The 27993-nt window shown below is 42.1% G+C and overlaps 1 protein-coding gene across 2 annotated transcripts in view; it reads left to right on the top strand.

Moving 5' to 3' along the window:
- LOC114786926 (flocculation protein FLO11) overlaps positions 1-27600 on the top strand; it is a 53471-nt gene extending 25871 nt beyond the window's left edge. For both annotated transcript variants that reach the window (XM_028974521.1, XM_028974522.1), the window contains exons 3-4: positions 6777-6851; positions 27071-27600. In XM_028974521.1, the coding sequence (XP_028830354.1) occupies positions 6777-6851; positions 27071-27239 (244 nt within the window). In that variant the 3' untranslated portion in view covers positions 27240-27600. The remainder of the gene's footprint in view (positions 1-6776; positions 6852-27070) is intronic.
- Positions 27601-27993: the final 393 nt, after the last annotated feature.

Raw genomic sequence — 27993 nt, forward strand, 5'->3', positions numbered from 1 at the left:
CACAAACATGTTTGCTGTTTATCCTTTTACACCCAGAGCTAAAAATGGAGGTATTGAAAGCAAGAGGAAAACTCTCATGTAGAGGTCACATTACATTCAAATCCACTTCCTCTTAAAGCAGCACTTAAAGGAGGCATGTCATGTACATGTAGGTTCTTCTCCCCTGATAGCTCAGCTTGGCCGGACAGCCAGCTCTGGCAAGGGTTCTGGTCGTCCCAAATGTCTTCCATTTAAGGATTATGGAGGTCACTGTGCTCTTAGGAATATTAAGAAAAGCAGAATATATATTTTTTTGTAACCTTGGCCAGATCTGTGTCTTGCCACAGTTCTGTCTCTGAGCACTTCAGGCAGTTCCTTCAACCTCATGCTTCTCGTTTGCTCTGACATGCCTTGTGAGCTGTCTTATATAGTCCTATATATACAGGGGTGTGGCTTTTCTAATCAATACTAATCAGTATAACACAGCTTAGAACCATTTCAAGGACGATCAGAAGAATTGTTCAGCACCTGAACTAAATATATGAGTATCGAAAGCAAAGGGTCTGAATCCTTAGGACCATGTGATATTTCAGTTTTTCTTTGTTAATAAATCTGCAAAAGTTGCAAAAATTCTGTGTTTTTTCATGTGGTGCTGCATGTACATTAATGAGGAAAACAAGGAACTTAAATGATTTTAGCAAATGGCTGCAATATAACAAAGAGTTATATTGCAGTAAGAGTGCTATATAACAAAAATTTGGGGTCCAGGGTCTGAATACTTTCCTTACTCTCTGTATTTGGTTTTAATATCCACTCACCAGAGGTAGGTAGTTACATTTACTCCGTTACATTAATTGAGTAATTTTTTGAAAAAAAAAAAAAAAAGTACTTTATAAGTAGGTTTACAACGCAGAAGTTTTTTACTTTTTCTTTAGTACTTTTGTGTATAAGAAACTTTACTCTTACTATGTTGGGCAACACTTGACTTATTTTTTAAACCATTTATATGCTATATGCCAGACAGATGCTGCCCGTAGATCGTAAAAACATTTTACCATCAAGACGTAGCAACAATAATCACATGACACCGTTTCACCAATCAGACGTAGCCATGCAGTCATATGACCACACAAAAAACGTGGTGACATAAACATGTGGCAAAGACACAGAATAGTAAATGGCAGATGCGACTGTTTTCAGTGCTAAAACATAAGGTTTCATTGTTTAGCTTTTGTATTTAATATATCAATGCTCACACATATAATTAGCATATATAAAATAGTTTGTGCACTCAAATTTAGTCCATTAGTGGGTCAGGTCTTTCTGTCACGTCCATGCGGGCATGACGCGGCGGGTGCACGGAGAGGAGGACGAGGAGTGACGAGGATTGGAGGACGTTTTCACCTGACATCACGAAACCGGGGTTTAATTAATGAATCACAGGACAGGGGAGACATCCAAGACGTAGCCACTGGTGAACATAGAACATAACTTCAAAGACCTGACAGCAAACAGAAACGAACAGGGCAGCTTTATTAAATTAAACACAGGTGAAAACGATTAGGGAACATTACACAGGACAACAATTAAACTCCGGTCCGGATCCTGATCCTGATCCTGATCTGGACCGGAGTAACCCCCATTTCGGACCGGATCCTGACACAAATAGAATGGGGTAGAACAGTTAGAATAAAGTGCACCACATTTTTTCAAAACTGCATTAAATAATATGGTATGGACATAGTGGGTGTGTGTGCATGTACAGTACATGTACATTGTAAAAACTGCAACTCATTTGCACACCTTCACCCTACCAGTTACACATATTTTATGTTAAAGACGTAAAAGTGTAATACTTGGTTATGTTTGCAATATTTGCATATTGGTTCATTGTTTACTTGCAACATTTGCAATACTGTGGTCTGTAGCAGTTGCAGAAAGCATTTCACTGCACATCATACCGTATATGACTGTGTATGTGACAAATAAAATTTGAATTTGAATGTATGCTGATGTTTGGAGATTACTCCACTTTTTGAAATCTAGCATTACTTCCTTTGTTTCCTTTGAATTCAGCACTCCAGGTTCCCCACCTCTCCCATGTAAGCCGTCTCATTGTTGTTGGTGATGAGCCTAATCACAGTTGTATCATCTGCAAATTTGACAATGATGTTGGAAACATGTATGGGTATGTATGCCCTTACGAAACAAACGTATATTGCTATATACCAGAATTTATATTGCAATAATCTCATTTAATGTCGGACATTTTTCAGTAAACCTAATAATATATTAAATAGTATAAAATGTATTTATTCAATATATGAAAATGGCAATAACTGCAATATTTTAATATATTAATATATTTTAATATATTGTCATATATCCTATTTCCTTTATTTATATATTGCTTAGATTTAAAATAGATTATTATAGAATATATCAACATATATTACTATGTACAATTCTCAAAATATGAATACACACAAAATATATTGTCACATAATATATTGAGAAATATATTTTTGTTGCGAATGGGTGAGTTGCCCCGCACGCTGCTTTAGAACCCATCCAGGAATACCATCCGGTAGCTGAGTGCTTGCCTCACCTCACATCCCTGGAGGCCTCCTGCAGTGTAGTGTGTTGTTGGTTGGTGTCCTTGTTGAACTGTGCAAAAAAAAGGGTTAAGATCATCCGAGAGAGCAGAGTCTGCTGAGCTGGATGGACAGTTGTTGTTGCTTTTGTGGTCTGCGATTGATTTAACACCCTGCCACATGCATCTGGGGTCGAAATTATCCTCGCACTTCGATCTCGATCTTTAACTTGTAGGAGCGCATCGCTGTTCTGGTGCATCTCTTCAGGTTAGCTCTGGCTGTTGAGTAGGCTGTTGCTACCCAATTTGGACCAGAAACCCGATTTGGACTGCACATGCGCAACAATATGTTGAAAAATCGGAAAGAAGCCCTTCACAAATTCCAATAGGTTCTGGATGATGATAAACAGGCTGTCATTCTTTCTGGTTTACATATTCCTTCAGTACTGTTGAGGATGTGCATTATTTTTTAGAAAATGTTAGGGACAAAATGGGCCTATTGGCTTTGTGTTGAGTAAGAGAGTAGTAGAAAAATGATAAATGTTGTCTCTGTGTTTAGAGTTTTTATTATTTTAAAAAATCTATTTGACCTATTTAGTTTTATATTCAATATGCCAGTGCAGAGATTTTTTCTTTTGACTATTTACTGAGTGTGTACTTTTGTTGTTTTAATTTATTAAATATAAATAAAGATGGTATGAGTGTCTGTGATGAACAACTTTAAAGGAATTATACCCAGGGTGAAATCAAATTTTCAATTATACTTCAGTCTGTTGAATGTGTAAGAACACAGCTTTGAATATTGAACATTTACAACAAAAAAAAAACTTGTATAAGTCAACTTTTAATGAGTTTTCATAATGCAAAACCTCTTCTAATCTTTGGAATTTGTGAAGGGCTTCTTTCTGATTCTCTTTCTGCTTAAATATGGTGAAAATTTGCAGCAGCTGTAGAGCAGTGTGGCGACCCAATTCAAAGTGAAAATGACATATTTTTGTGCCTGCGCTTCCATGCCTGGACATGCTCCTGATTATTATTATTATAATAATAATACCTTCCAATTACGGGAGGTTCCTTAACCGCTAGGCCACCACTGCCCCTAGGCGGTGGATGAGGTGGTCCTGAACTAAAGCATCCAAAAACTGGACAGTCTGTGGTACAATGTGTCATTGGTGGATGGAGCGAGACGTGACGTCCCAGATGTGCTCAATTGCTTAATTCAGGGCATTGCATGCCCTGCACTTTGCTCTGAATACCATTATTTTCTATGACTCGTGTGACTTGTGTGCACACAGCGGTCAAAGTTTAAATTTGTTGAACTTTCACCACTGCATGACATGACGCATTTTAGCGTTTGGTCTGCTCCTTCAAAGCAGGAATGAAGGAAAAGCTGTACTTATCAGTCTCTGAGTGTCCAGAGATCTAAAACACAACATAATAGTGGGAGTTTAATCGACATACAGTAATTTTGGGAGATGAAAAACCCAAACGCGAAGCCACACCTGTTTGCTCTACGAACGCACGCCGGACTCCCACAGATGTCGCACGCCGTTCACAAGGAAACAGTTAAGATGCAGAGGAAGAAACAAAGAATACAGGAGTAGTCTTACTTTGGGGTTGAGATGAGAGCCGTGTCAGGAGGAAAGCCAAACAATGACAGAACATCGATCACAGATGCACGCCAGTTTAAATGCGAAGTAGTCACTAATGTGAAGTAGACATTAGGGCCACAATAAATCACTGTATTTTGACTTTTGATAATTAAGTACATTTGAAGGCAAATACTTTCCTTTTACTGGAGTAAAATTTTATCTTTGTAAACTGCGTCCAGCACTGTGTGTCATGACGCAGTTTTTCAATTCTCCTTTTCATTGCTTGAATATGAAATGTTTTGCTTTGTTTATTTTGGTTTACGAAATAATGTCACGACCATGGGCTGACGGGGGAAGGAAGTGCAGAAATGGGACATCTGGGCAAATGAGATTTATTAAACAAAAATAGGGGAAACAAAGGGGAGAACAAAAACTAACCCACAGGTATGTGGCAATTGCCAGGCACATGAACCAAAAATACTAAGGTAATGGAAGTGACCGCATTAACACAGCAGCATTGGGGCAGTGGTGGCCTAGCGCTTAAGGAAGTGGCCCCGTAATCAGAAGGTTGCCGGTTCGAATCCCGATCCACCAAGGTGCCACTGAGGTGCCACTGAGCAAAAGCACCGTCCCCACACACTGCTCCCCGGGTGCTTGTTATGGCTGCCCACTGCTCACTCAGGGTGATGGGTTAAATGCAGAGGACAAATTTCACTGTGTGCACCGTATGCTGTGCTGCTGTGTATCACATGTGACAATCACTTCACTTCACTTCATTGGTCTGCTGCCCAAAAACAGGGCTCCAACCATGGATGCCTTATCAGCAGCACCTGTCCATGGTTAGAGCCCTGCCGGCAAGCTGAGTGGTGCAGGCTGTTGCCCAAGCTGCGCCCCAGATGTGACATGTGTGTTGTTTCATAGTCTTCAGTTTTTTCCTAGAAAGAAAATGAAACCTTTAACTTGTAATGTATTTCAATGCAGACCCCCATAAAATGTTACATTTATTATGTCCCCATAACAAAAGAAAATTGGAGTTATCCAGTAAGAGGAAATTCCTGCCTATAATTATGTCTTTGCATATCCAATCACATTCTCAAGAAGAGGCAGATTTGAGTTTACCCACACTATTAAAAAACACCTAGGTCTTGGTTCTCTTCCAAGGCTTTTTTGTGTTAATAAGGTACAGAAATTGAACAGGTAGCCAAGGTTTGCCTGAAATTGAGTGACAGCTACATTTCCAATAATTTCCTCATCAGTGGCATATTAGAGGGTGGACAGTGCAATCAGGCTGGGTGAATTGCTTTATCTGCGGCCTCTGTTTAAGCACAGCTATGGACAGGCAATGGACTATGCTTTTGCTGGCTGTTTGGAATGCAGATCCCTGTCTGGCACTGGCATTGTTGTTAAGGGATTAAATTGTCAAAGGTATCGATTTTTTTTAAGTGCCTTTTCAGCCCCTGGGCCCATAATCACAGTCCCCACATTGTCTGACACCCACACACACATTCACACATACTCTTAGGACAGGTTTTAGCTGAACTGAGCATGGCCCCATGGGATTCTGAAGTAATGATGAATGACCTGCTGTCTCCCTGAGAGGGAACTGATGTGAGATTCTGAAGCCTTCCTAAAGGGATTCTTGCTATGTTATAAAGTACTATTGTCTGTATGTGTGTGTGCAGTTGAAATACAGTTGAGAATATGCCTAGGTGACGCATAATACTTCCAACACAAGTGAAAGCAGGAAACACTCCAACATTCCCAGCTGCCTTGTCAACAAAGTGAACTTTAATATCTGACATTTCGGCAAGTGTGGATATATTTAGCCATCTCTAAATGAGCAGACATGGCTTAAGATGCTTATTTGTGAGGAAGCGCTGTTGATTTGGCATCATAGCCCTAATGAGTGCTTAGTGAAGGACGTTGCCCCCGCACTTAAGTTCAAAGAGATGCAGAGGCGGGGCTTAGTGGTAGAGAGGATGTTAATGAAAATCATAAATGTAAACCCTTTTCAGTGATTGATTTGCATCAGCCCCTTAATTAATCCACTTCTCACGTTTTTTTCCCCCTGCATCTGCCTGAGGATTTCCACCAGTGCTTTAATCCAAGTTCAGGCGTGCAGCTCCTTCATCGGACTGGAGTAATTAGTTTCTGTCGCAGCGCGGCGCTAAATGCGGACGTCCTCATAACAGGTGTTGCTTTTGTGAAGCCCAGTGCATCACAAACAAGAGAATACTGTCTGATCACGGCCCAGCCGGATCTGAACCGCAGTAATGAGTGTGCCGAGATGAGGTCTTTATAACCGCACATACATAAATAAATACTTAAGTCCCTGAAGACGATGTGACTCATGCTTATGTAACCATCAGTGGCAAACGGAGATCATTCATAAGGAGCCACCATTAAAGAAATGCACTGATGTATGTTTTCCTGCTTTAGTGTGAACTTTCCTAACCGGACCAATGAACCATTGCGTTTGAATTCCGGGAAATTGCGAGTTTAGACACGTTACATCACCGTCGTGCCTTGTAACTGTGACTTAGCTGTTGGGTCTTTGGGGAGGGTATGGGGTTTGCCATGGTAATGATGCTGTTTTCTCCCCGCTGCTCTAGGAGGCACTCGTACCGCACAGGCCAGGACATCGAGAACTGCGGCACTTGCAGAGACTGCGCGTGCATAATCTACAGGTAGGAAGTCTGAGAATAAAGAGAATAGTATGTCAAAAAAGCTGTGTTGTTCAGATGAATAAGGGAATACTGGTAGATGTACCAAATGGCTACCAGTATCTCTTGATTAAAAACTTTTTGACTTTTTATTTACACAAGTAATTCAATATTCATTACCAGTCAAAAGTTTATTTAACCTTTAAAGTTAATATAATCTAAAAAAAAAAAATAATAATTGCTTGTATGAAAACAAGATATTTGTCTATAAGTTGTTTTTTCAAATATTTGTTTTGACACTATGAGTTGTCTTATATTCTGGCCAATATTCTTGATTTTATATTCTGGATTTTTAAAAAAGATTTGATTAATTTAATTGAAAAGGAATTTTGATTAATGTCTTCAGCACACTATGTGTACTGCTGATGTCTCTGTGTGATGCAGATGGCTTTGTGTTGTGTCTCTTTAATGAACAATGATGTATACTTGTGGGGGCTTTGATGAAAAGCTCACCTCATAGAAGCACCTTCTGTTCTGTGTTGTTGGAGCGTTTCTTCTCACACGCCCTCAAACGCCCATTTCCCTCATATGTTTAGTTTCCCACTGTCAGAGCAATGCTATTCTCACTCCTGTTAACACAACACATTGGTTAAATTATTTTAATTCTACTAATTAGAATGTGGAGATGACTGGGGATCATTTGATTGATGCTAAATAATTCCTTGTCTATTTTTGGGAACAGCGGAGAAAGCGTTGAACTGAAAAAATCTGGCTCTTAACAAGCCAAAAAAAAAGCACCGTGAGTGCAGCACGGCCTTTGAGGGCTGGGGAATGATATTTAGAGTGGCTCACTGCTGGTCTTCTTCTGCCTTTTGTGTTTCTCCAGCTGCTCCATCTTACATTTCTATCACCAGCCTTTTATAGCAGCAGAACTGCCAGTCATGTGTCACTCACTCATGGTAAAGAGTAAAAAATGAAAAAAAAAACAATGGTGATCCACCTATTAAAATGGACAAGACTAACTTCTAGGAGTAACATACATCATGCAGGAAATGCCTTCTTTTATTCACAAAATATTTTCACGTTTTTGTTAATTGCATGGAAATTATGTTACGTATGAATCAGTAATTTTCTGATAAAAAATACACAATATTAATAATAAATTAAGCTGAAACTGTTATATTGTAATAATTTACAGGAAGAAGTAACTGACCAAAGACAATACTGCCATTGAAAGACAATACTTGAAAGACCATAATTCATACACATATACAAACGAGCCTAGAAATATTTCTAAGTCTAAAGTAATCATTAGAAACCATTTTAAATGACTGTATTTTAATATAAATGTTAGGTAATTTATTTATGTTAAATTATGTATGTATAAGTTATAATATTTACAAAATCTACTCAGTTTTTTATATTTGAGGCAACACTCATCACACATTTTTTTAAATCAAGAAAATCAGTGTAGTTACAGGGAAATTAAAGGATTAACTTTTTTTCCAATTCTTTCAATTCAATTCTTTGCTCAGTCATGCAATACATTATAGGCCTTATTATTTATTATATGTTAGAAAGAATGATGCTTTGAACAAGAACAATGATGTTACCTAAAGGTTAACAAATGGTTAATGGTTGGTTAAATAATGTATAAGGGATACATTTCAAGTGCTGTAGTGCTATAGTTTCCTCATATGCAGTTGCAGGAAAATTTGCATGATTGTACCTACATGCTGTATAACCTTATGTTAGGAATATGCATGTCATGGATAATACTGAGAAAATATTAACATTATTAACTGGTTAATCTCTAAATGATGGGTTCACATTCTGGAAGTTCTTTTTTTTTATGTGGTCTTGCTGTCCACACATTCGAATGTTTCGAATGCCTCTTAGAGACACCACGAAGGTCAGAGGGCTTTGATCTTTCTCTGGAAAATGTAAAGTTCAGAAAAATAAGTATTATTTCTCTTTTTAATGGAACGGTTCTTTGGCTTGGGAACGTGATTCTTTGTCCCCATCTGAAGAGAGCAGTCCATTCACCAGGGAACGGCTGCGTGTGGTAGAGGGTCCGTTTCCGGGGGCTCGGTGATTCAGCAGTCAGAGCAGGGGAGCAGATCCAGGTGGACGTTCGCTCGGGCGAGACATTCCCTCGATAAGCCCACGGCACCAATACCATTATGTAACCAGAGCAAAAATTTAATTGGTATCAACAGCACATGTCACTTACGATGTTCATCTGCTGCTGTCAGGAGGAAGGTGTGAAATGAGGGAGGAAGAGGACCTGCATCACTGGGATCCTTACCTCTGTCATGTTTACTTTTCTGGCCTAAAAAAAAAAGCCTCACATTCCGAATCCTGTTCAATATCTAAACCAACTGATATAAATCAATTAACAAAACATGATTTCACAGTCTTATAGCGGGATGAATAATGGCTGTCAGGCCTCAAAGATGAAGGGGGAAAAAAAAAGAGGAAATCCTTGCCACTCTGAGCAGTAAATGTCAACCCTACAAGAAAATATGGAGGAGCGAGAATTACAGGCAGGACGGGGAGGGAGATGGAGTCAGGCCTGCCAGGTACCCAGTGAGATCAGAGAGAGGGAGAGACAGAAAGACAAAGAAAGGACTCCAGCACCAAATGCCCCTCCATCTGTGAGGAAATAAAAAGTAAACCTGGGCTTGAGGCGGGTGGGGGTGTTGTCGAGCGCGAGGACAGAACGCAGAGATGCGACGGATAAGCAGCGAGATTAGGCTGGATATTTTGTCTTCATGTCTTCCCGAGGGTGGTCTAAATATTAATGCGGTGTGCTGGGCAATGTTGTTTCCAGTCACAGCAACACTTTGCCAGAACAATGAGCTGTCAGTCCCGCATGCCTCGGCTCCGGCTCCGGCTGACAGCGGGATTTGGAGGGAGGAGGAAGACCTGTTTCCAGCTCTTTGAAGCTTAGGTGAAGCTGCCATGTAGAAGGCAAAAACAGAAGGGAAGAGAGTGGAGAGGCAAAACAGGAGCAGGCGCTAAGATAAGGGGAGAGGAACAGGAGACAGCGCAGCGAAGGCGAGAGCCTGGGAGACGGGGTACGAGTGGAATTAATGCGGGCGGCGCTGCACCTTTAATTAAGCAGTGGCGAGTTGGACTGTCCACGTATTTCTCGGCGGAAATAATGCGGTGATAAAGTCGAGTCTATTAACCTGTAGTGTTCATGCCATGTTCCCATGGCCCTCTGGGCCACTCAAGCCCATTTCTCACTCGGGAGCATACTTCAAACCGGACAGCCTATTCTAATTTGGCCAGGTCCGAGGGGCACTGAAACAAATTAGGACTTTTTTCACTCTTCCTCCCCTTGTTGGTTTAATTCAGTTAATCCCCCATTCGTGAAGTATTAATCTGTGGCCTTGGTGAGATGCGCAAAAATATTCACCAATGAATTCCACAGGTAAGGAGGACATGTTTACTGTTAGAAAGTTTTAAAATGTGAAAAAAGTTTTAAAGTGAAAAAAGTTTCACTTTAGTCCACTATATTACATTAGTTTAATTTGGCTCTTTCCAACATAGATGATGATGACTCATTATTACGCTGAAGGACGATCAAAGACAAATGCTGCTCTCTAAATGTGAATTTTAAAGTGCATGATAAAGAGCAAATGAAAAAGTGGCATAAGGAAGAAAGGGTATCTGAAACAGATTCTCAGAATCTTTAAGAGTTCCTTAATAAATAGTGAAGGAGATGTTCTGATGGCATCTGGAAGCCATGGAGGAGCACAGTTCCCTGGACGGAGAATAAATCTCTAATCGGCTACACATAAGCATGATGTGGCCTTTTGTTGACATCAATAACATGCAAATGCTCAGCACTTTGGTACAGGCTGCCCCATCGGGCCCTGTCCTGCACCCATATGCCAGCTTTAGTGCTGCATCTGAGGGCCCCAGCCTTTTAGGAGACCTGCAGGCCCCTGCCTGTGAGGTTACGGTAACATGATAGAAGGATGTGTGAGAAAGTAATTGCCACAGGCACTGTTCTCTGAGATTTCTCTTGTCACTACGTCTCTCACTTACAAACCCCCCCCTCCTCCAGTGCTGGCACCTGATGTCCCTGAGATAACCCGCCATTGGGTGGCTCCTGGGCTGGGACCCTTTGCTACCATCTGGGGAAATTATACCCAGATGCCGTTCATTGTAATGCCGCTTTTCCCCTCTCATTCTCTCCCACAAGTCACGTTTCTCTACTGTTCACCTTCCTCCTACATCTATCTCCCGTTCACTCCCTGTTGGCTCAAAACATTGAAATATTCATCCCCATTAAATATTCATCATCTGTTAAAAGATTTAAAAAAGTAATAATAGCGGTATGGGGATAATAAAAAAAACTCATAAGCTCTCCTCCCAGGGTTCATCTGAGGCAGGTATGATGGCAACGGAGGACGAGAACCGGAGAAAGAGGGTGATGATGGTCAATTATGGAAAAGCAACTTTTCTATGAATTTGCCTCCTAAGATGCGGTGAAATGGAAGGAGGGAGAAGAATGTGGGAGAAAGAGATAGAGAAGCAGCATGTGTTCATTCCTCAGAGCTTGTCTCACCGCCTTTTTTTTTTTTTTTTTTTTTTTTACAGAGAAGGGATTTGTCTGAATCTTCCGCTGACCTTTTGCTAACTACTCTGTCAGGGGTTGCGGGAACCTGCTTTGCGGCCGCTCAGGAAGTTAATGTGTGAGACGCGTAAAGGCCAGTCGGCTGTGCGCCGGGCTCATTCTGTAACCCATCCTCCCATCAGGACCTCGGAGGAGAGCAGCGTAGGGATTGCTGTGCTCAGTGTGAAAGGCTGAGAGGACGGGAAGAGAAAAAATAAACTGCTGTGTGTGTGTGTGTGTGTGTGTGTGTGTGTGTGTGTGTATCTGTGTGTTTACTTTCACCCTGAGGAAATAGCACTGGGTCGGGGCTTGGTGGTGTATGAGCTGCATCCAACCACGGGGAGATGAGAAATAATGGACTCCACTGGTGCGGCAGTAGTCTGGTGACCCCCCTCCCCCTCTCCTGCCATCAGACAGGTTGGGGTTTCCATTCAGTCACTTTCAAACTCAGCGGCTACCAAGTGCCGCTGAGTTTGAAATACAAGTTTGTCAATTAATTTGTGCTCCAGGCAATGGGGATGATTATTTTGGCCTCACTTCACTCACAGTTTTTCTATGTATGGAGTGAAATTCTTAAGCACTTTTCTCCTGATTTGCTGTAAGGCATCTAACCAAAGCAGGACAGATAAATGTGCCATTAGCATATATAGCAGGAATATAGGAAGTTTCTTTTTGATGAAAGAGCATTCTCAAGATCTTTTAAAAAAAAATTAACTGCTGTATTGTGTGGCCCATAAATGCTCCGATGCTCGAGATTTATGGCTGGCTGTCTCCCAGTTTAAATAGTCGTTTAATCAGAAATTGGGAATGCTTTATTTGCATAATTCACTTTTTGAGTCGGTAAATCATCAGTAAATCATCTCAGCTGTCAGCTGTCAACAGCCTCTCAGTTAAATGTCACCAGTTGACTTGCAACATGTCAACAAATATTAATCTTCTGGCAACAACGTGGTGCCAAGCAACTTTTAAGTTGCCGAAACTCAACCTTGACCCCAGGACAGTTTCCACATGAGCATCATTTGAAAAGTTAATGTGTTATGTGTGAAGAAAGCACTGAGTTGCATTTTATTGTGGTGCTTGATTGACATCAAGAGGATGTTTCATCCACTTCATACTACAGAGTGAAGAGGGTTTTTTTTGTTTTCAACATTTCCTTGGCATGGAAATGGTGATGATTGCAGTATATGCACTTTGATCAAATTTGATGGTTTTTCACACATGGAAAAAGCTGCATTCAGCATATTTTGATGTAATTTCAGTGTGCATTCAAATAATCACATGCTATGAAAGATTTAATTTACTTTCTATTTAATTTCAATAATTGAAAAACAGTTTTGTCCCATGTTATTTTAGTTTATACATCCATACATTTTGATTCATTGAACCATTGTTGAAGACGGTAAACTAGACTCGGTGTATAAGTAGAATCTGACACCAAAGGCATGTTTAGTTTGGAAGTGATGGAATTACTGGAGGCAGATGAGAGGTGAACTTCTGAAATTTGCGCAAATGGCAACATTTCACTATAAAACCCATTTCAGACTGATTACAGACTTTTAAAACAATTATAATAATTTTGGAATAACTGCTATCTCACTTGCTGTTGAGAATTACGTTGTGTGCATAATTGTTATAATATAGCTATTAGACAGAACACATAATTACTTGCAGTTGAAGTTTTATGTGCCGCAAGCCTTGCCAACTTCAATAGCACTTAGACCAAACAGATTCCAAATAATTAAGCTGAATCGCTCAAATGCATTTTATTATTTAATTAAATTCCGCCGCTTAATAGCGACACCTCTTCATTATGTTGTGTGAATGAGCTCCAGCTGGCTGAGGTGAATGAAGATGCGCAAGTAGAGGAGAGAAGGACAGAACCATACAAAAAAATACAAAAAAAAACAACAACTCTATGTAATTGGAGTTGCAAATCAGCAGGAACAGGCTGTAGTGCATGATCTGTCTCCTCCACTGATTACACGGCCCCAGCATCATCTATCTTTACAGTATCCATGCTCTTAAGGCCTTACCATCCTTTTAATAAGCAGCCGCGGTGCAATATGTACAGTAGAAGAGGAAGTAATTACTGCAGATCCTTCGTGGTGTAGTATTTACGGCGAATTTCCATGGGATTAATGGGGCTGCGGCGTCTGACAGTCCTGAGCTGTCATGGCACCTAAGAGCTAATTTCACCCCCCCCTTCTTGAAGAGCTCTTAATTACCTTGCGAACACAATAATAACACCTTTTAACTCACTCCTTCGGTTCAGTGTTTCATCTGTCTACAAAAGGCGTCTTTAAATGTTCTCCGGAAGAGGCTTTAAACTGAGTTTAACATGGCCTAGCACCCACGCTCATTTTTCTCGTTCAACGCCACTTAATGGTGATCTCTGGTGTTAAGAGTACAAAAAGAACTGAACACCAAAACAAGAGAAGGACTGCAAAACCGTCGATATCGCTCTTGCAAATCTAAGGTGTCTAAGAAAAGAAGAAGGGGGCGTGCTTCAAAAAAGACTGACAAAGCTCTTTGCTCCTCTGTGCGAGGAGAGAGTCAGTAATCATTCTGTCCACAGTTTGAGTCAGCAGCCTCCACTTCCATTGTGTTTTTTACCGCTTCAGGGCTATCATGCCGTGATCCTCTTATCGCTTAGAGACATCACTACTGTTGCCTGTGACTCTGACTTCTGTCATTGTCACCATCGGCCAGAGGAGGCCACAAATGAGACACTTGCTGTCAGGACTTTTTTTTTTTGTCCAATGATAAGGCATTAATTTGTGCAACTAATGAGTTTTGCTACACTCATTATCAATTATTACTGAATGCACACACCTATGATTAATTTACAGTCACCAGTTTAACTAGTGTGCATAAAAATTATTTTCGTTGCACAACTTTTTGTTGCGTATTAGGATAAATACGTTTCGTCATTTTGGCCAATGCACGTCCTCACAATGACTGCTCATGAATCAATGTGTTTTTTGTGTTCTAAATTTCAAATCCGAAAAAGGGTCGATTCATGTTCTGTAAAGCTGCTGTGATGTATGGTGTCTGCACAAGGAAAGTGGAGATATAGCAAAATATTATCCCTTCACACAATCATTTGTACAAATATTGGCTGGATTCTGTCACCGAGGCTCTGCCTCTTTGCTGACTAGAGATGACTGGACCAGCAGGAAATTTCTAATGCTGTCAGCCCAACCATTCCTGCTTGGCGCTAATGTGATATCAAGCAACGACTTGCACTTTTTCTCTCTTTTTGATAATGCGGCTCTGTGTGAAGGCATTGCCTTGGCCAGGCTGCTGGTTGATTTAAAAGCGAGGAAATTGATGGAAAGGCTTGGAGAGATGAGATGGGTAGTGCTGTAGCCCGGTGGAAGGGTACATGATAGAGTGGAGTGAAGTCTGACCAGGAACAGCAGAGAGAATGTGGTGCACAGGAGTCAATTCGTCCACCGATCGATTTCGTTTTGTCAGGCAAAAAAACACTTAAAGGCAATTAGTTTTAGCGACAGTGGACGCGGTTGACAGCTGAATGCAGAGGGAGAACAGTGCAACGTAACTTTCATAAAGATCTTTGCGTTTCATTGACAACAACAAGCTAATATTTTCATGTAATTAATTGCAAACATGATTATTTGATGCAATACAAATAATACATGGTATGAATTGCTTATGTGACCTTTTGACCTCGTAGTCCTGATTTTATTTAGCCTAATTGCAATTTATTTTGGCAATTATGCATTTGGAAGAAGGTTTTATTACAAAGTTAGGCTTGAAGATACACACTTTCATTTTTTTTCTGTTGAGGGATAAAGGAGGTCCAGAAGCATAGTCTTATGTTGTTTCTTGAAAGTGGCGACAGAGTCACAGGGCTAAATTACAAAGTCTGTGTGTGTGTGTGTGTGTGTGTGTGTGTGTGTGTGTGAATTGTCTGGAGTTGGTTTGCTTAAGACCTATGGGAAGCAGAACCTCTTTTGATTGGACGAGGTGAGGTGTAGGCATGAAGTGAGGAGAGGGAGGATACCAACACTAGGGTCCTGATCTTTTAAAGGCCAACATTTCAGTTATATATTTTTGCTCTTAGTGAGACTTGAGCACTGTGACCCTATGAACACTTGAATCCCTGAGTCTTTTTTCCTAATTCTCACGAATAGTTGATTGGTGGACATGACATGGCCTAGCGGTTAAGGAAGTGGTTCCGTAATCAAAAGGTTGCTGGATCAAATGCCGATCTGCCTAGGTGCCACCGAGCAAAGCACTGCTCCCTGGATGCATGGCTGCCCACTACTCACCAAGGGTGATGGTTAAAAGCAGAAGACACATTTCGTTGTGTACACCGTGTGCTGTGCTGCAGTGTTTCCCAATGACAATCACTTCGCTTTTCTTACTATTTACAATTTACTATTGTTAAGCATTTTTATTGTTCGTTATTGAATTGCGGAGCATGCATAAAGCAAACAGCATTTGCCTTCGTGAGAAGGATGGCAGTTAAATTGACAGTGAACACCTGGAGCAACATCAGACTATTCTTGGTAAAACACCGGCACCGGTGTCATCTCAGAAACACAACTCAGGGTCACACAATTACCTGCATGTGCAACAAGTGTAATTTGGCGTATCTGATTATGCCCTTCGTATGCAAGGCTGTTGTAAAAAAACGACACCGGTAGCAAACGCAGTGAAGCGAGCGGGGATTTTGTCAGCCCTGCTTACTGGATAAAGTGTTAGTGTTAGATATTCTTACACATGCATGCACACCTGAATCTGGCCGCTCTGCAGTGGGGATTATAATGAACAGGAGCAGAAGGTCAAACGGAGACACAGGGGCAACTTTGTGGAGCTTACTGATATTTCTACTGTAAAAGGCCGTCTGGTAATGATGATAGTTACTCCTGGTATCGACATTTTACTGTTGATTCTTAATGACTTCCTTTTGCTGAGTTTTGTGTTTTTTTTTTTCTCTTTCTCTTCCCTCGGCGATTAGAATCAGCGACTTCCTCTCCCTTCCTTGTTGACCCTCGAGGGAACAGGCGGTAGAACAATGCAGGAGTGCGGCACGCTCTCGCGCGTAGCCGAGCGCGCAGCGTGGGGGAGATTTCACTGATCCGCTTGTGAGCATTTTGCTCTACACTCACACTCTGGGTGAAGGAAAGCTCTTAGTGTGCAGATGAGCTTATGGTGTATAAGCGCTGAATCGCCGCACCCAGGACTTTTTTTACCCGTTTTTTCCCCCGGCGACCTCTACGAACCCTGCTTGTGTCCGCATGTCTTTGATTTATTTTATTTCATTCATGCTAGTAAATAAAAACAGATACCTTTTCTCTTCAGAAATACAAATTGAATCAAGCAGCCCCATCCATCTGCTGCCGGTTTGGGCGTGATAGTAATAGGATACAGAAAATCTAATCTGCGCGTGTGGGTGTGCGGTTACTCCCCGGTTCCAGGTGGCTGTGGAGTGTGACTGCAATAACGACTGTGGCATATTAAACAGGGCCGCCGACTGCCACAGATGCATGTTGGGAGCTTGCTGCGGCGTTCATTTGCTCCCCGGGCCTCGCAAGGTCAGCGTGGGGAAGTGTGACAGCAGGGCAGCACGTGCCTGTCGCCCACCGCAAGCTCTCCGTCATGGAGGACATATGCTCGGAAAGTCCCTCGCCCGCCCCCCTTTCTTCCAACGAAGACAGAACGAAAGGTCTGTCGGAAGAGAACACTCGGGGGACGGGTCAGAGTTGGCTTGGAGATTACTTTTGCCCGATGCGAATCCCCCGCTTATCATCTACAACCCCCAGGCCCGAGAGAGTAGCCGTGTTGGGGGCCGGAGGAGGCGCTAATTGCTAATTGTCTGATGCGGCCAAGCAATATGAGTGCCCTGTATTATTGGGGTTATAAAATACCCTCATAAAACAGCAGCTGTGTTTCCACTCCGATGCTCAATTTAGCGAGATATTCAGCTTTTATTGAGAGGATGAGGTGGGTGGTGGGGGGCTGGTGGAAACTAATGACTCCGGCTCCGACTATATCTCTCCGCCTCTTTGTTTCTTTTGCGGGGGCTGTGCTTGCACTATTGACAAATCAGCCAAGCGACTGTTTGTACACGGCCGTTATATTTTTTCACGATGCCGAATAAATAACCCCATCTTGCTGCCGCTTCGTAAGACGCGCAGTGGAAGGGACAGAGGGTGACGTGCCAAGGCTGGGCTTTGTTGCTTTGGCGAGAGAGGTGAGGAGGGTGTAGGGACGGAGAGAGGGGGAGCGATGGGGAGTGAGTGGGGATTATAGACATATCTCACTTTGATCCTGATTACATTCTCTGATCAATAGCCGTGTCAGTGCTGCCAAATCCGCGCACTGATAGAGTGCATTACCACTCTGGAGAGACACTGCAGCAGGGCCAGACCTTCCCCTGCCCGCAAATCCCCCAACCATTATTAACAAACAGATAACCCCCCCCTCTCTCGTGCTGTTAGCATGTGTGATAGGGGAAGGCAGGGAATAATAAGAGGCGGAGAGCTAAAGCTATTTCTGTCTTTGAAAGGCAGAAAGGATGAATCGCGGGATAAGAAGGAGTGAGTTTGTGTGTGTGTGTGTCTGAGGGAGAGAGAGAGAGAGAAATAAAAAGGGAAATGATGGCATGCTGTTGAGGTGAGGATGCATTTTATGTTTTTTAAGCTGGCTCGCCTTCATCGCCATGCTAATCCGCTGTTTCATCATTTTTCTCTTTCTTTTCTTTTTTTTTGTTGCCAGAAACTACTCAGAAAGGGCTGAATAGGACATGCAGCAATGTGAACTCACCCAATTTGTCACAGGCTCTCTTAGGATCGCTCATTACATGCCTGCATTTCTCCTGTAACGTGATTTTTCTTCCCAGGGGCTTAAAAGGTCTTTTTGTGCTTTAAAAGGGTGGGAGGGGAAATGTAGGCCTCTTCACCATGTCTCCTTGTTTTATGCTTTATGATTTAATTTGTTTCTCTTTTTGGAAATATTTTGTATTTATATATACTTCATATATGCTATTTTTATTATAGTGACATTCATTTTTATTTTGATCTGATAATCCACAATGTCAAATGATTATATCTCAGAGCAATCAAATAGAGAAAGAATCCAAATGTCCAAAATTTATTGTGCCAATACTTGGGCTGAATGGTCGTAGGTTTTAATGAAATGACCTTTGAAAACAAGTGACCTTTTTATTGCAAATATCTGTTTTTTTGAAGATGCACCGGTATTCACAGTGAATTGCCTCTGACCAGCCGCTTGGTTGGGAGGAGCAGAGTTTATGGCGAATTCCTGTTATTTTTCTGCTTCCCTGCACTCTCAATGCTCAGCGCTTTCCACCCCTGTGTCTCTCCATCTCATCTCCACCTAAACCCCCAGGCCCAGCTTGACCTTAACTCTCCACCAAAGACTAAAATAGCCTAAATGCATTTTGTGGCTGTATGTTTATGGGGTGTATATAAGGATATGAAACTTTGTCATGTTTCCATGTGCGTGTTCACTCTTCAGTGTGTATGTGTGTCCCCAGGCTGCACATACCCCTGTGTGTGTGTGTATGTTTGTGTGTTGAGTTGTGCACCTGGGTTCGCACAGATAAACACGGTCAGTTCTGTTAATGTGTCCCACCTTACCCCTCTGTCCTCCATCACCCCTCCCTCTGCTCTGCACATCCATCAGTGCGCTGCTTCTGCTCTGGCAGACATCACTCAATACAGCACAGCGGCTGCAGCGCTCCGGACGCCCACCGCCCCACAGCCAGTTCACCCACACCCAGCAGGCTCATCACAGCGTGGCTTTTAGTGGAAAGCTCCAGCTGCCTCCTCCACATGGATAGATTTTTTATTTAAGCAGGGAAGGCACAATGAATTCCCCAAATTTTTGTAATCACTCACTTTTCTGATGTATAAAATCTATAAATCTATAAAACTGTAGGGTGTCTCAATAAGGGGATGTTTCTTCAGAATCATCCCCTCATTTGCATATCAAGTGTTGAGATCTGGTGACTGAAGGTCATATCATATGAGTTGGATCATTTTCATACTCATTAAAAAATTCAGTGGATGGGCGCAGCATCAGAGTCCACTCCCATCAGGATAGAAATCTTTCATCGTACCATAAAGGTGACTTTGTATTGATCCGTTGAGAACCTTACCTCTAAATGCACCCAAAATGCCCCATAAATAAGCCACACGTCTCTAAAACCAGAACACCCCATCCGACCTTAAACAGAAGTTTACTCCCGGAGAGCAATTTTCCATTTTCTTCCAGACTGTTTCACTGTGCTCTCTTCCACCGACTGATCTCCACCCACCATCATTTTCTCTTCATACTTCACCTGCTATCTCTGTCCCCATACAGCACTCGAGTGTGTGCGTTTTCAGGACTCACAAACCTGTGTATGAATGGTACTGTGTGAAACAAATAACCTTGACATACACACACACACACACACACACACACATATAGTTCTGTCTGGGTGCGCTTGATTGACAGCCTCATCCCATAGTCTCTCATGAACACTAGGTTGCATTCCAATAATTCACAGTTCATGGCAGGCTGCTGGTCAGAGGACAGCTCGGACCATAAAGCATAGCAGGCTGGCTGGAACTGGTTGCTGGTGACGTTGGAGAGAGCTCCTCTCTGGCCTTTTCGCTCAAAGGCAGTTTCATGTTGTTACTGTTTTAGGAATTTCTATTTTGGGCTATTTTACGGTTCCTTGTGATTCCTTTGCTGTAAACAGGGATTAAAAGGAAGCGCTGGATCCAGGCTGGCCCTCTGGCGTACGTTGGGATGAAATGTATGTGTTACGGGCCAGCTGTAGCTGAAAAATGTCAGGTTTGGAAGATTGCACCAGTTATCCAAAGAGACAAATTGCACTCTGCAGATGACCTATGGCCGTTATCACAGTCGGCCTCTCCCTGTCGCCCTCTCATTTTCACCGCCCCTCTCCCCAGCCTTTAACTTTATTATGCATTTAAAGGTCAAGTTAAAGGTCTGCTGCCACTTCTGTCCAGCAGCACTTGTTAACACGTGATTGAGTGGAAAGTTTAGTCAGAGAGGTGCAGCAGACTCAGCATGTTCCAGTTTATTCGTTTAACAGTAAATGATTTACACTCGTCTTCCCAGTTCCGTGAACTGCGGAACACTTCACTGCCTTCCTTTATTGGATGTAAAACTGAGCTGTGTGCAGCGATCAGATTCTTAGAATGCTTAGGTTGACTCTAGAAACACCCATTACTAAAAGCTTGTTCCGAGAACATGATTTAATAATTCTGAATTTTTTAAATGTCATTTCAGTGAAGTCGTTTGCATTTTTATTTTAATTTTGTAGCATTCCTTACTGGTTAAAGGAATACAAAACTTCAGAAGACCATAAGACCTCCATGTTGTAAATTAAAGTAAATGCTTAATCTGTTTAAAACTACTTAAAATAGTAGTTTTGGCAAAAAATAATAGGTATAGAGTGGTTGTAGCCCAGTGGGTAACACCCCGCCTATGAACCAGATGACCACAAAGACCCCACTTACTACCATTGTGTCACTGAGTGTCTCTTGGGGGACTGTCCCTGTAACTACTGATTGTAAGTTGCTCAGGGTAAGGGTGTCTGATAAATGAATTTCCATGAATTAGTGCTTCAACGTGTAACAAATTATGTAAAATAATACTTTACAAATCTTTAATGTTTCTGAAATCTGGCTTTTCTGAAATCTGGCTTTTCAATCCTGTTCCAAACTCTGACAAATTTGACCAATGGATCATCTTTCGATCAGCCTTTAAGTATTGCTTCTACAATGACACTCTTTACAGACAGAATGGCAGTAAAGTTTCAATCACAGTTTAATTTGTTGATTTATTTACCCAAAACAGAGCAAATTTATCGTGCTATGCATAATCTATTCAATTATTTAACCATGCTGGTCGAGCATTGCCCCACATCCCATAATCCTCCTGGTTTTGTGTTTGTTACTGCCCAGGCTGTCCATCTGAGACAGCTTGATGCCATCTGCAGTCAACCTGCAAACAGCCAATATCAATAGCGCTTTCCACAACACGCCTGAAAGGGTCACGCCCGCTGGCACTTTGGTTTAAAGTGATTTATTGCTGGGAGCGAGTGACCAAGAGTACAGTACAGTCGTCACTGCAACATCGCTGACATTGACATCGTTGTCAATGGAGATAACTTTCACTGTTTAGGTACCGCTTCAGTCATTATTAAATCTGTTCGTAATTGTGGTTTTTGTTTTGATCGGCTGGAAGGAACAGTTTTGCAGTTTCTGGAGCTGTAATAACACAATGCAGAGAGAACATTTCCCAAGACGCAGGCAGCAAGCAGCAGCTGTTTCATTTTGTCTCGAATGAGATTGCATCAGAGCAGCATATTTCCCCGCATCCTGCAAAACAAACAAACAAACAAACAAACAAACAGACAAGCAGACACACAAACACACACGCATACAAATTACACGTCTGCATTCGTACGTGCCCCCAGGCTAGGGGGCTTTATTCATTATAAATACACTGAGAGTCTCCTATTCCCTCACTTCATATATCACAGATCTGCAGAGGGCCACTGTGTTACGGCATTCAGCACAGAAGAGCTACATGATGGAGAATGGCGTAGGGTGACAGACACACACACAAACACACACAGACAGTAGACTTGTTGTCAATGCAAGACAGGTTGGGGAGGAAACATGTTTTTATATGGACCATGGTGTTCCCATGGTTACCCTTGCCATTTTCATGCCCTTCTTGACGCCTTTCCCTTGTTGCGCCTGGAGGACACACCCCTGTCCGCTCCACCCCCACTTCCGCACTTATGCACACTTATATCAACTGACAGCACAGCGCACACACACACACACACCCAAACTGTGTTTACCACCTTGAAATCGAAGTAGACTTTCATGTGCAAATGAACAGCCCCTTCCATCAGATAAGAGTGACAAGAACAGATTTGCCGATTTCCATTTCAAAGGCGCAAACTTTGTGAAGAAAAAAGCATCTAGTTGGTGTGTTGTTCACAAATCAACCTAAATAACCAAGCAAATGTCACTCCCGATTAGCACGGATGATCATGAGTACAGGCTTCGGCTTCATTAAATCCCACAAGGATGGCTAATAAACTCTGCTAAGGTTTCCATAATCATAAACGTGTGTCTTTAAGTTAGTGAGTGGTAATGACATGCGACTTTTCAGTAAGTTGGAGGGTGAATCACGGTATCAGATGAGTGTGGTGTTTAATTGTGTCTTAGAGGCACTCGTCCCCATTTCCAGAATATGTAAACACTGCGGTAATTCCATAGATAAATTTGCGTTATCGGTTTATGGATTATCTGAAGAGATTAGCCTTCATTAGAACAGTTCCTTGTTAAGTCGCAGGCACAGACAAAGAGTAGCACGAGGCAATGTAGCTCATATATATCGCCTGAAACAAATGGTGGAAAAACATAAAGTGGAGGAGTCATAGATTAATGCGCCGCTTGAGCTGAGAAACACGTTCCGTACAGCGCCATAATGCCCCAGCAGCGCCTTTTTCCCGCTACCACTGTGAGATGAAATGAAACCTCCGGAGCTGTGAATTAAAAAGCACACAGTGCAGGGCAGACTGCCATTTATTTTAGGGGAGCCCCTCCACAATGATTGTGCCTGAAAAGTTATTTCAGGGGCCATTACAGCTTCCAATCTTCTTAAACTTGACAATGAAATCTCATCTGCCCAAATCTCGCCGCATGATCCATTTCTCAGGAAAGCTCCACAGACTGATTCAGTCAAAATCCCCTCTGCAGGATTCCATCAAAATTTTCCCGGAATGCTCCGTCCGCAGGAAACATTTATTCATAAATGCAATGGATGGCTTAGAGGTTAAAGAAATGGACCCGTAATCAGTAGGTTGCCGGTTCGAATCTCAAGGGCACCTGTCATGGCCTCCCACTGTTCACCAAGGGTGATGGGTTAAATACAGAGGACTCTTTTTGTTGTGTGCACCGTGTGCTATGCTTGCTGTGCATCACAGTGACAATCACTTCACTTCCATAATGGCAGACAGTGACACTAAAAAGATTTTTTTATTTACCCGTGGCTGACCTTGGAGCAGGACACTTGAGATCTCATTTAAAGTCAAGTAGCAGTTTAAGCACCCCTGGCAGACTTGTGCAAGTTCAAATTTACACCATTACATATTCAAATTGTTAACAAACTGTGCTTAATTCATTACATTTTTGCATAATTTTTTTGCACTTTTGGTTAAATGCTAAATGCATTTTTTTTTGGCTTTGTACATGCACTGTGCACAGTGACATGAATTTAGTATAATGGACTGTAATATGTTGTCTCTTGTTCTTCTTTTGTTAGGGGTCGCCACAGCAAACCTTCCGGTCCGGTTGTTCGGACAAAGATTACAAGTCTTTGTTGTAATCAAATCTAATGTAATTGAATCAAATTGTTTGCTTATACCTTTGAACAGGCTTCATATGATTACATTTACTTAACGTTGAAATGTGTGTAGTCTGCCCTCTAAAAACTCTGCCGTAATAGTGCATCAGGAGACACTGCAGAAAGCATCCGTCGGTCAGCAGGTTTATTGTTTGGTGTAAGCACCTGACCCCAAGGTTGTGGACAATGGGGTTGTATATCACAGTGCAATTTATTAAAAATGTTCTGAAGGTAGTTCATAACACATAATGTTATTATATTGTTTATATTTTAGATTTGTGTGTATGTGTGTGTTAAAACAACATAATTATTTTTTCTCCACAATAAAGGAACGCATGTGTTCAATGTGTTCCTGCGGACAATTAAAATACGATTTTTGAAGGACCTGCTCACATAAAACAAACAGTCTTGTCATTCTGCTATCTCCCACACTTTCATTAGCTGTCATGTCGGGGTGAGTTGGACACTGATATGGCAGATCTGAGCTGATTGAATTACGATTACATGCTCCGTCAGAGACGAGTCAGACAAAAATAAACCATGATGTGCCTATGGGGAGACTATCATTAAGAAAGAAACAAACAAAGACCAAAGAAAAGGTAAATCATATGCAGTAAGATTGACCAAATAATGTCCTAAATGAGTTGAGTTATTATTTCATATAACTCATGAATTGCCCCACATACTCTAGGTGCCTTCCTGAGCTGAGAGAGGAGAGCTGGGATAATTAGGACTTAGGGTTGGAGGGCGGACGTCTCTTGATCATAGTAGGCCCCCAGACAGAGGTGATTTATCACAGGGAAACAACATGGGCAGAAATCCACCAGGGACCCTGGGCCTAAGCGGGACAGTGGCAGTGTGAGGATGGTGCGAAGGTGGAGGGGCTTTAGTTTGTCAGGCTTAGCAGTAGGTGCTGTCCGCATCTCTGCCCTCGCTGTGGATTTACAGTTAATATTCTTTATGTCATATTTCGCTGGTCTTTCCCAGCCAGGATTTACTTTATTTATACCTCAGGCGGCGCACGAAGGGGAGAAAAAAAAATCATAAAGTATGGAGACTTTGTCAGACTCTGCTGCAGAGTTAGTCTTTGTAGTCGGTGTTTGCTGCGTCAGGGCTGGCTGCAGACCGTCCCTGTGGAGGTGTAGATGTAGGTGTTTTCTCTGCAGGGTTTCGTGTGTGTAGGTTCTCTCTGCAGGGTTGTCTACAAGTGCTCACTGTTAGTCAGGCTTTTTCCGTGCCAGCTTGTGCACAGCTTAAGCTTCCACAGTTACAGTGTGAGGGTCTGATTCAGTTCAGACAAATGTTCTTAACCCACATATTGAGAGATGGTTTATCATGGTTTTGATAAATTAAATGAAAATGATGGCCAAAATGCAAAGAAAACAAAAGAAACGAAATGCAGAATACACAGTATTCACCGGCTTGGTTCAAGACTTGGTCGCTGCAACTTGATACCACATGCTTGGCACACCTATCCTTGGCCAGTTTCTCCCATTCCACTTTGTAGCACCTCTCAAGCTCCATCAGGTTGGATGTGAAGCGTCGGTGCACAGCCATTTTAAGATCTCTCCAGAGATGGTCAATCAGATTCAAGTTTGGTCTCTGGCTGGGCCACTCAAGGACATTCACAGAGTTGTCCTGAAGACAAACCGTCGCCCTAGTCTGAGCTCAACATCGCTCTGGAGCAGGTTTTCATTCAGGATGTCTCTGTACATTGCTGCAGCCATCTATCCTGACTAGTCTCCCATTTCCTGCAGTTGAAAAGCATAGCATGAGGCTGCCACCACCATGCTTCACTGTAGGTATTGGCCTGGTGATGAGCGGGTACCTGGTTTAGAGAATGACAGATAATACATTGTGGCTTCAGTCCATGTACTCATAATATAAATTCCATCATTTTGCGTTCATGTATGATCTGATATTGAGATTTGATTTATTTTGCAGCCCTAGTTACAACTGATGGTCAGTGGTGTGGTTCTAGGTCTCTTGACCACCAGATACCATCAAAGAGCCAGAATCACAGAATTTCAACTTATTGGGATTGAACTGTTCTCTTGAACTGTTTTTTGACTTGTCACTAATAGGCCATTAGTTTGTCAATCTTGCAATAGTTAATTTTCACAATAGATTACAGGCTGTCTAGTCCTACAATCCGCGAAATTGTAATTGCCAACAGGTGACTTTTTATGAAAGAGCCAGGATCAATGACATCTATTCTCTGCTTTTTCAGGCTAATTTCATTTCACCATTACAGCAATACTTCCCTTTGATTCTAGAAAGCAGGAAGGTGATGACAGGCTGCCACCCCAAATGTCTTCAAATCTACCACACATATGAACTCCAAAGTGCCACTCCTCTTGGTATAGCATTCAGAGTGCATACTCAACCATAATATTGGATAGGTGTGCTCATGCATTTTATGTTGACCTCATCTGTACCTCTTCCATGTTAAGGAGTCCCAAGTGAAATTGTAATTTGTCATGTGCCACATCTGTGATTATTGTAGCATTTACTTTGGTTTGTTCAAAAGTAGGTAGTTACATTTTAAGTGAGCAGGAAAATACTTTTGGTGCATCCATCTTTATATACTTATTCTGTACAAGATGAATATGCAAAACAACATATTCCAGATGACTTTCGAACAATAGAAAATCAGAAAACTGTCACTTTCAGAGAGATTTTTTTCCTATAGCAGCTGAGGTTGTCCTTGAGGAAGAGGAATGAGGCTGAAAAATCAATCTGTCCAATTTTCTGTGTTCTGTGTACAGGGTGTCAGTAGGTATTTATAAAAAGGCATGGAAGGGCGAAGACAGGAACAAATCTTTGGAAATGAGGGTTCAGTGCTCATCAGTGCAGGGAAGCTGTGGCTCCGGTGGCAATGCTCATTACGCAGTGGAAGAGGTGTTCCCAGCTGCGGAGTTCCCCTCGATGTAAGGGGGAGGACAGCCCCAGTTCCTTTGCGACATCTGTGCTTTAACTAGGCCATTGCTTTGTAAGCAGAAAAGCAGCAGAGTTGCTGACAAGACAACCACGGGCCCAAGATATCCCATTCAAGACGGCATTCCATATATTAATCATCCCAGTTCCGGCCTCTCAGCAAGGTGTACAGTGAACTGCCTTTCTGTTCTGTGACTGACAGAGACTCCCCATTCCCTTTCTGTGTTTCTGTTCACTGCAGTGTGGAACATGACTTCAGACAGCAGGAGGGACAGGTGACCCGGGCCTGGAGGGTCCCAGAACCGCAGGAGGCTGAGCAGAGCTCCCCTCAGACGGTGCTTCCCCCTCGCAGCCTGGACTCGCCGCAGTCAGTGAAGAAAAGCAGGAAGAAGTGCTTCTGGTTCCTCTGAACTGACGCCCTCACTGTGGGGCCATCAGGGACACTTCTGGGAAACAAGCAGACAAAAATCGCACCCACTACCGTATTTAAGAGCCGGAAAGTCGGGTGGTGAGAGAGAATAACGAAAGGAAGTAGGACAGGTAAGAATGGATGGAACACCATAAACCATGGAACAATGAGGGTCAGAACACCAGCTTTTATATAAATTAATAAAGAATCTCTCTTAATGAAATATTGAATTACACTTACATGCTGAACCAGTCCATTAAAGACAGCCATTATGTGAAAAAAAGTGTACAAGTGTACAAAGCGTTTGTGAATGCTATATTTCAGAAACCATTTACAGCTCTATAAAATATTTTACTACAGAACCCCTCTGCATCTGCCTTTTTATTTATCACTGTGCCTCCCTTTTAAAATAAGCTCTCCAATCTATGTGTCTGTACATAAACAATACATCTTTTGAGGAGGATTAAATTAATGCCCAATAGAAGGCATGCTTGTTCTGCTGTGATTTTCTTTATTTTTTATTTTTTCTCTGTATACTGTTAACTTTTTTACCCCTTGCAAAGGCAGTCAGCATGTATTCAGCTTTCAGGGTGCCATGGTGGCATGCCGCAGCTTTTATTGCATTTCTATTGATGCAGGATTGCATTAGAGGCTCTCTGCAGTGGACTTCGCGGTTGCACGCTGCGTCGAGAGACTCACCAGCAGCCAGCTGCTCCTGCGTTTGGTTTACGGACGGAAAAGTCAGAGTGAACAAG

The sequence above is a fragment of the Denticeps clupeoides genome, chromosome 3 (genome assembly GCF_900700375.1).
Source record: "Denticeps clupeoides chromosome 3, fDenClu1.1, whole genome shotgun sequence".
Taxonomy (NCBI): Eukaryota; Metazoa; Chordata; class Actinopteri; order Clupeiformes; family Denticipitidae; genus Denticeps; species Denticeps clupeoides.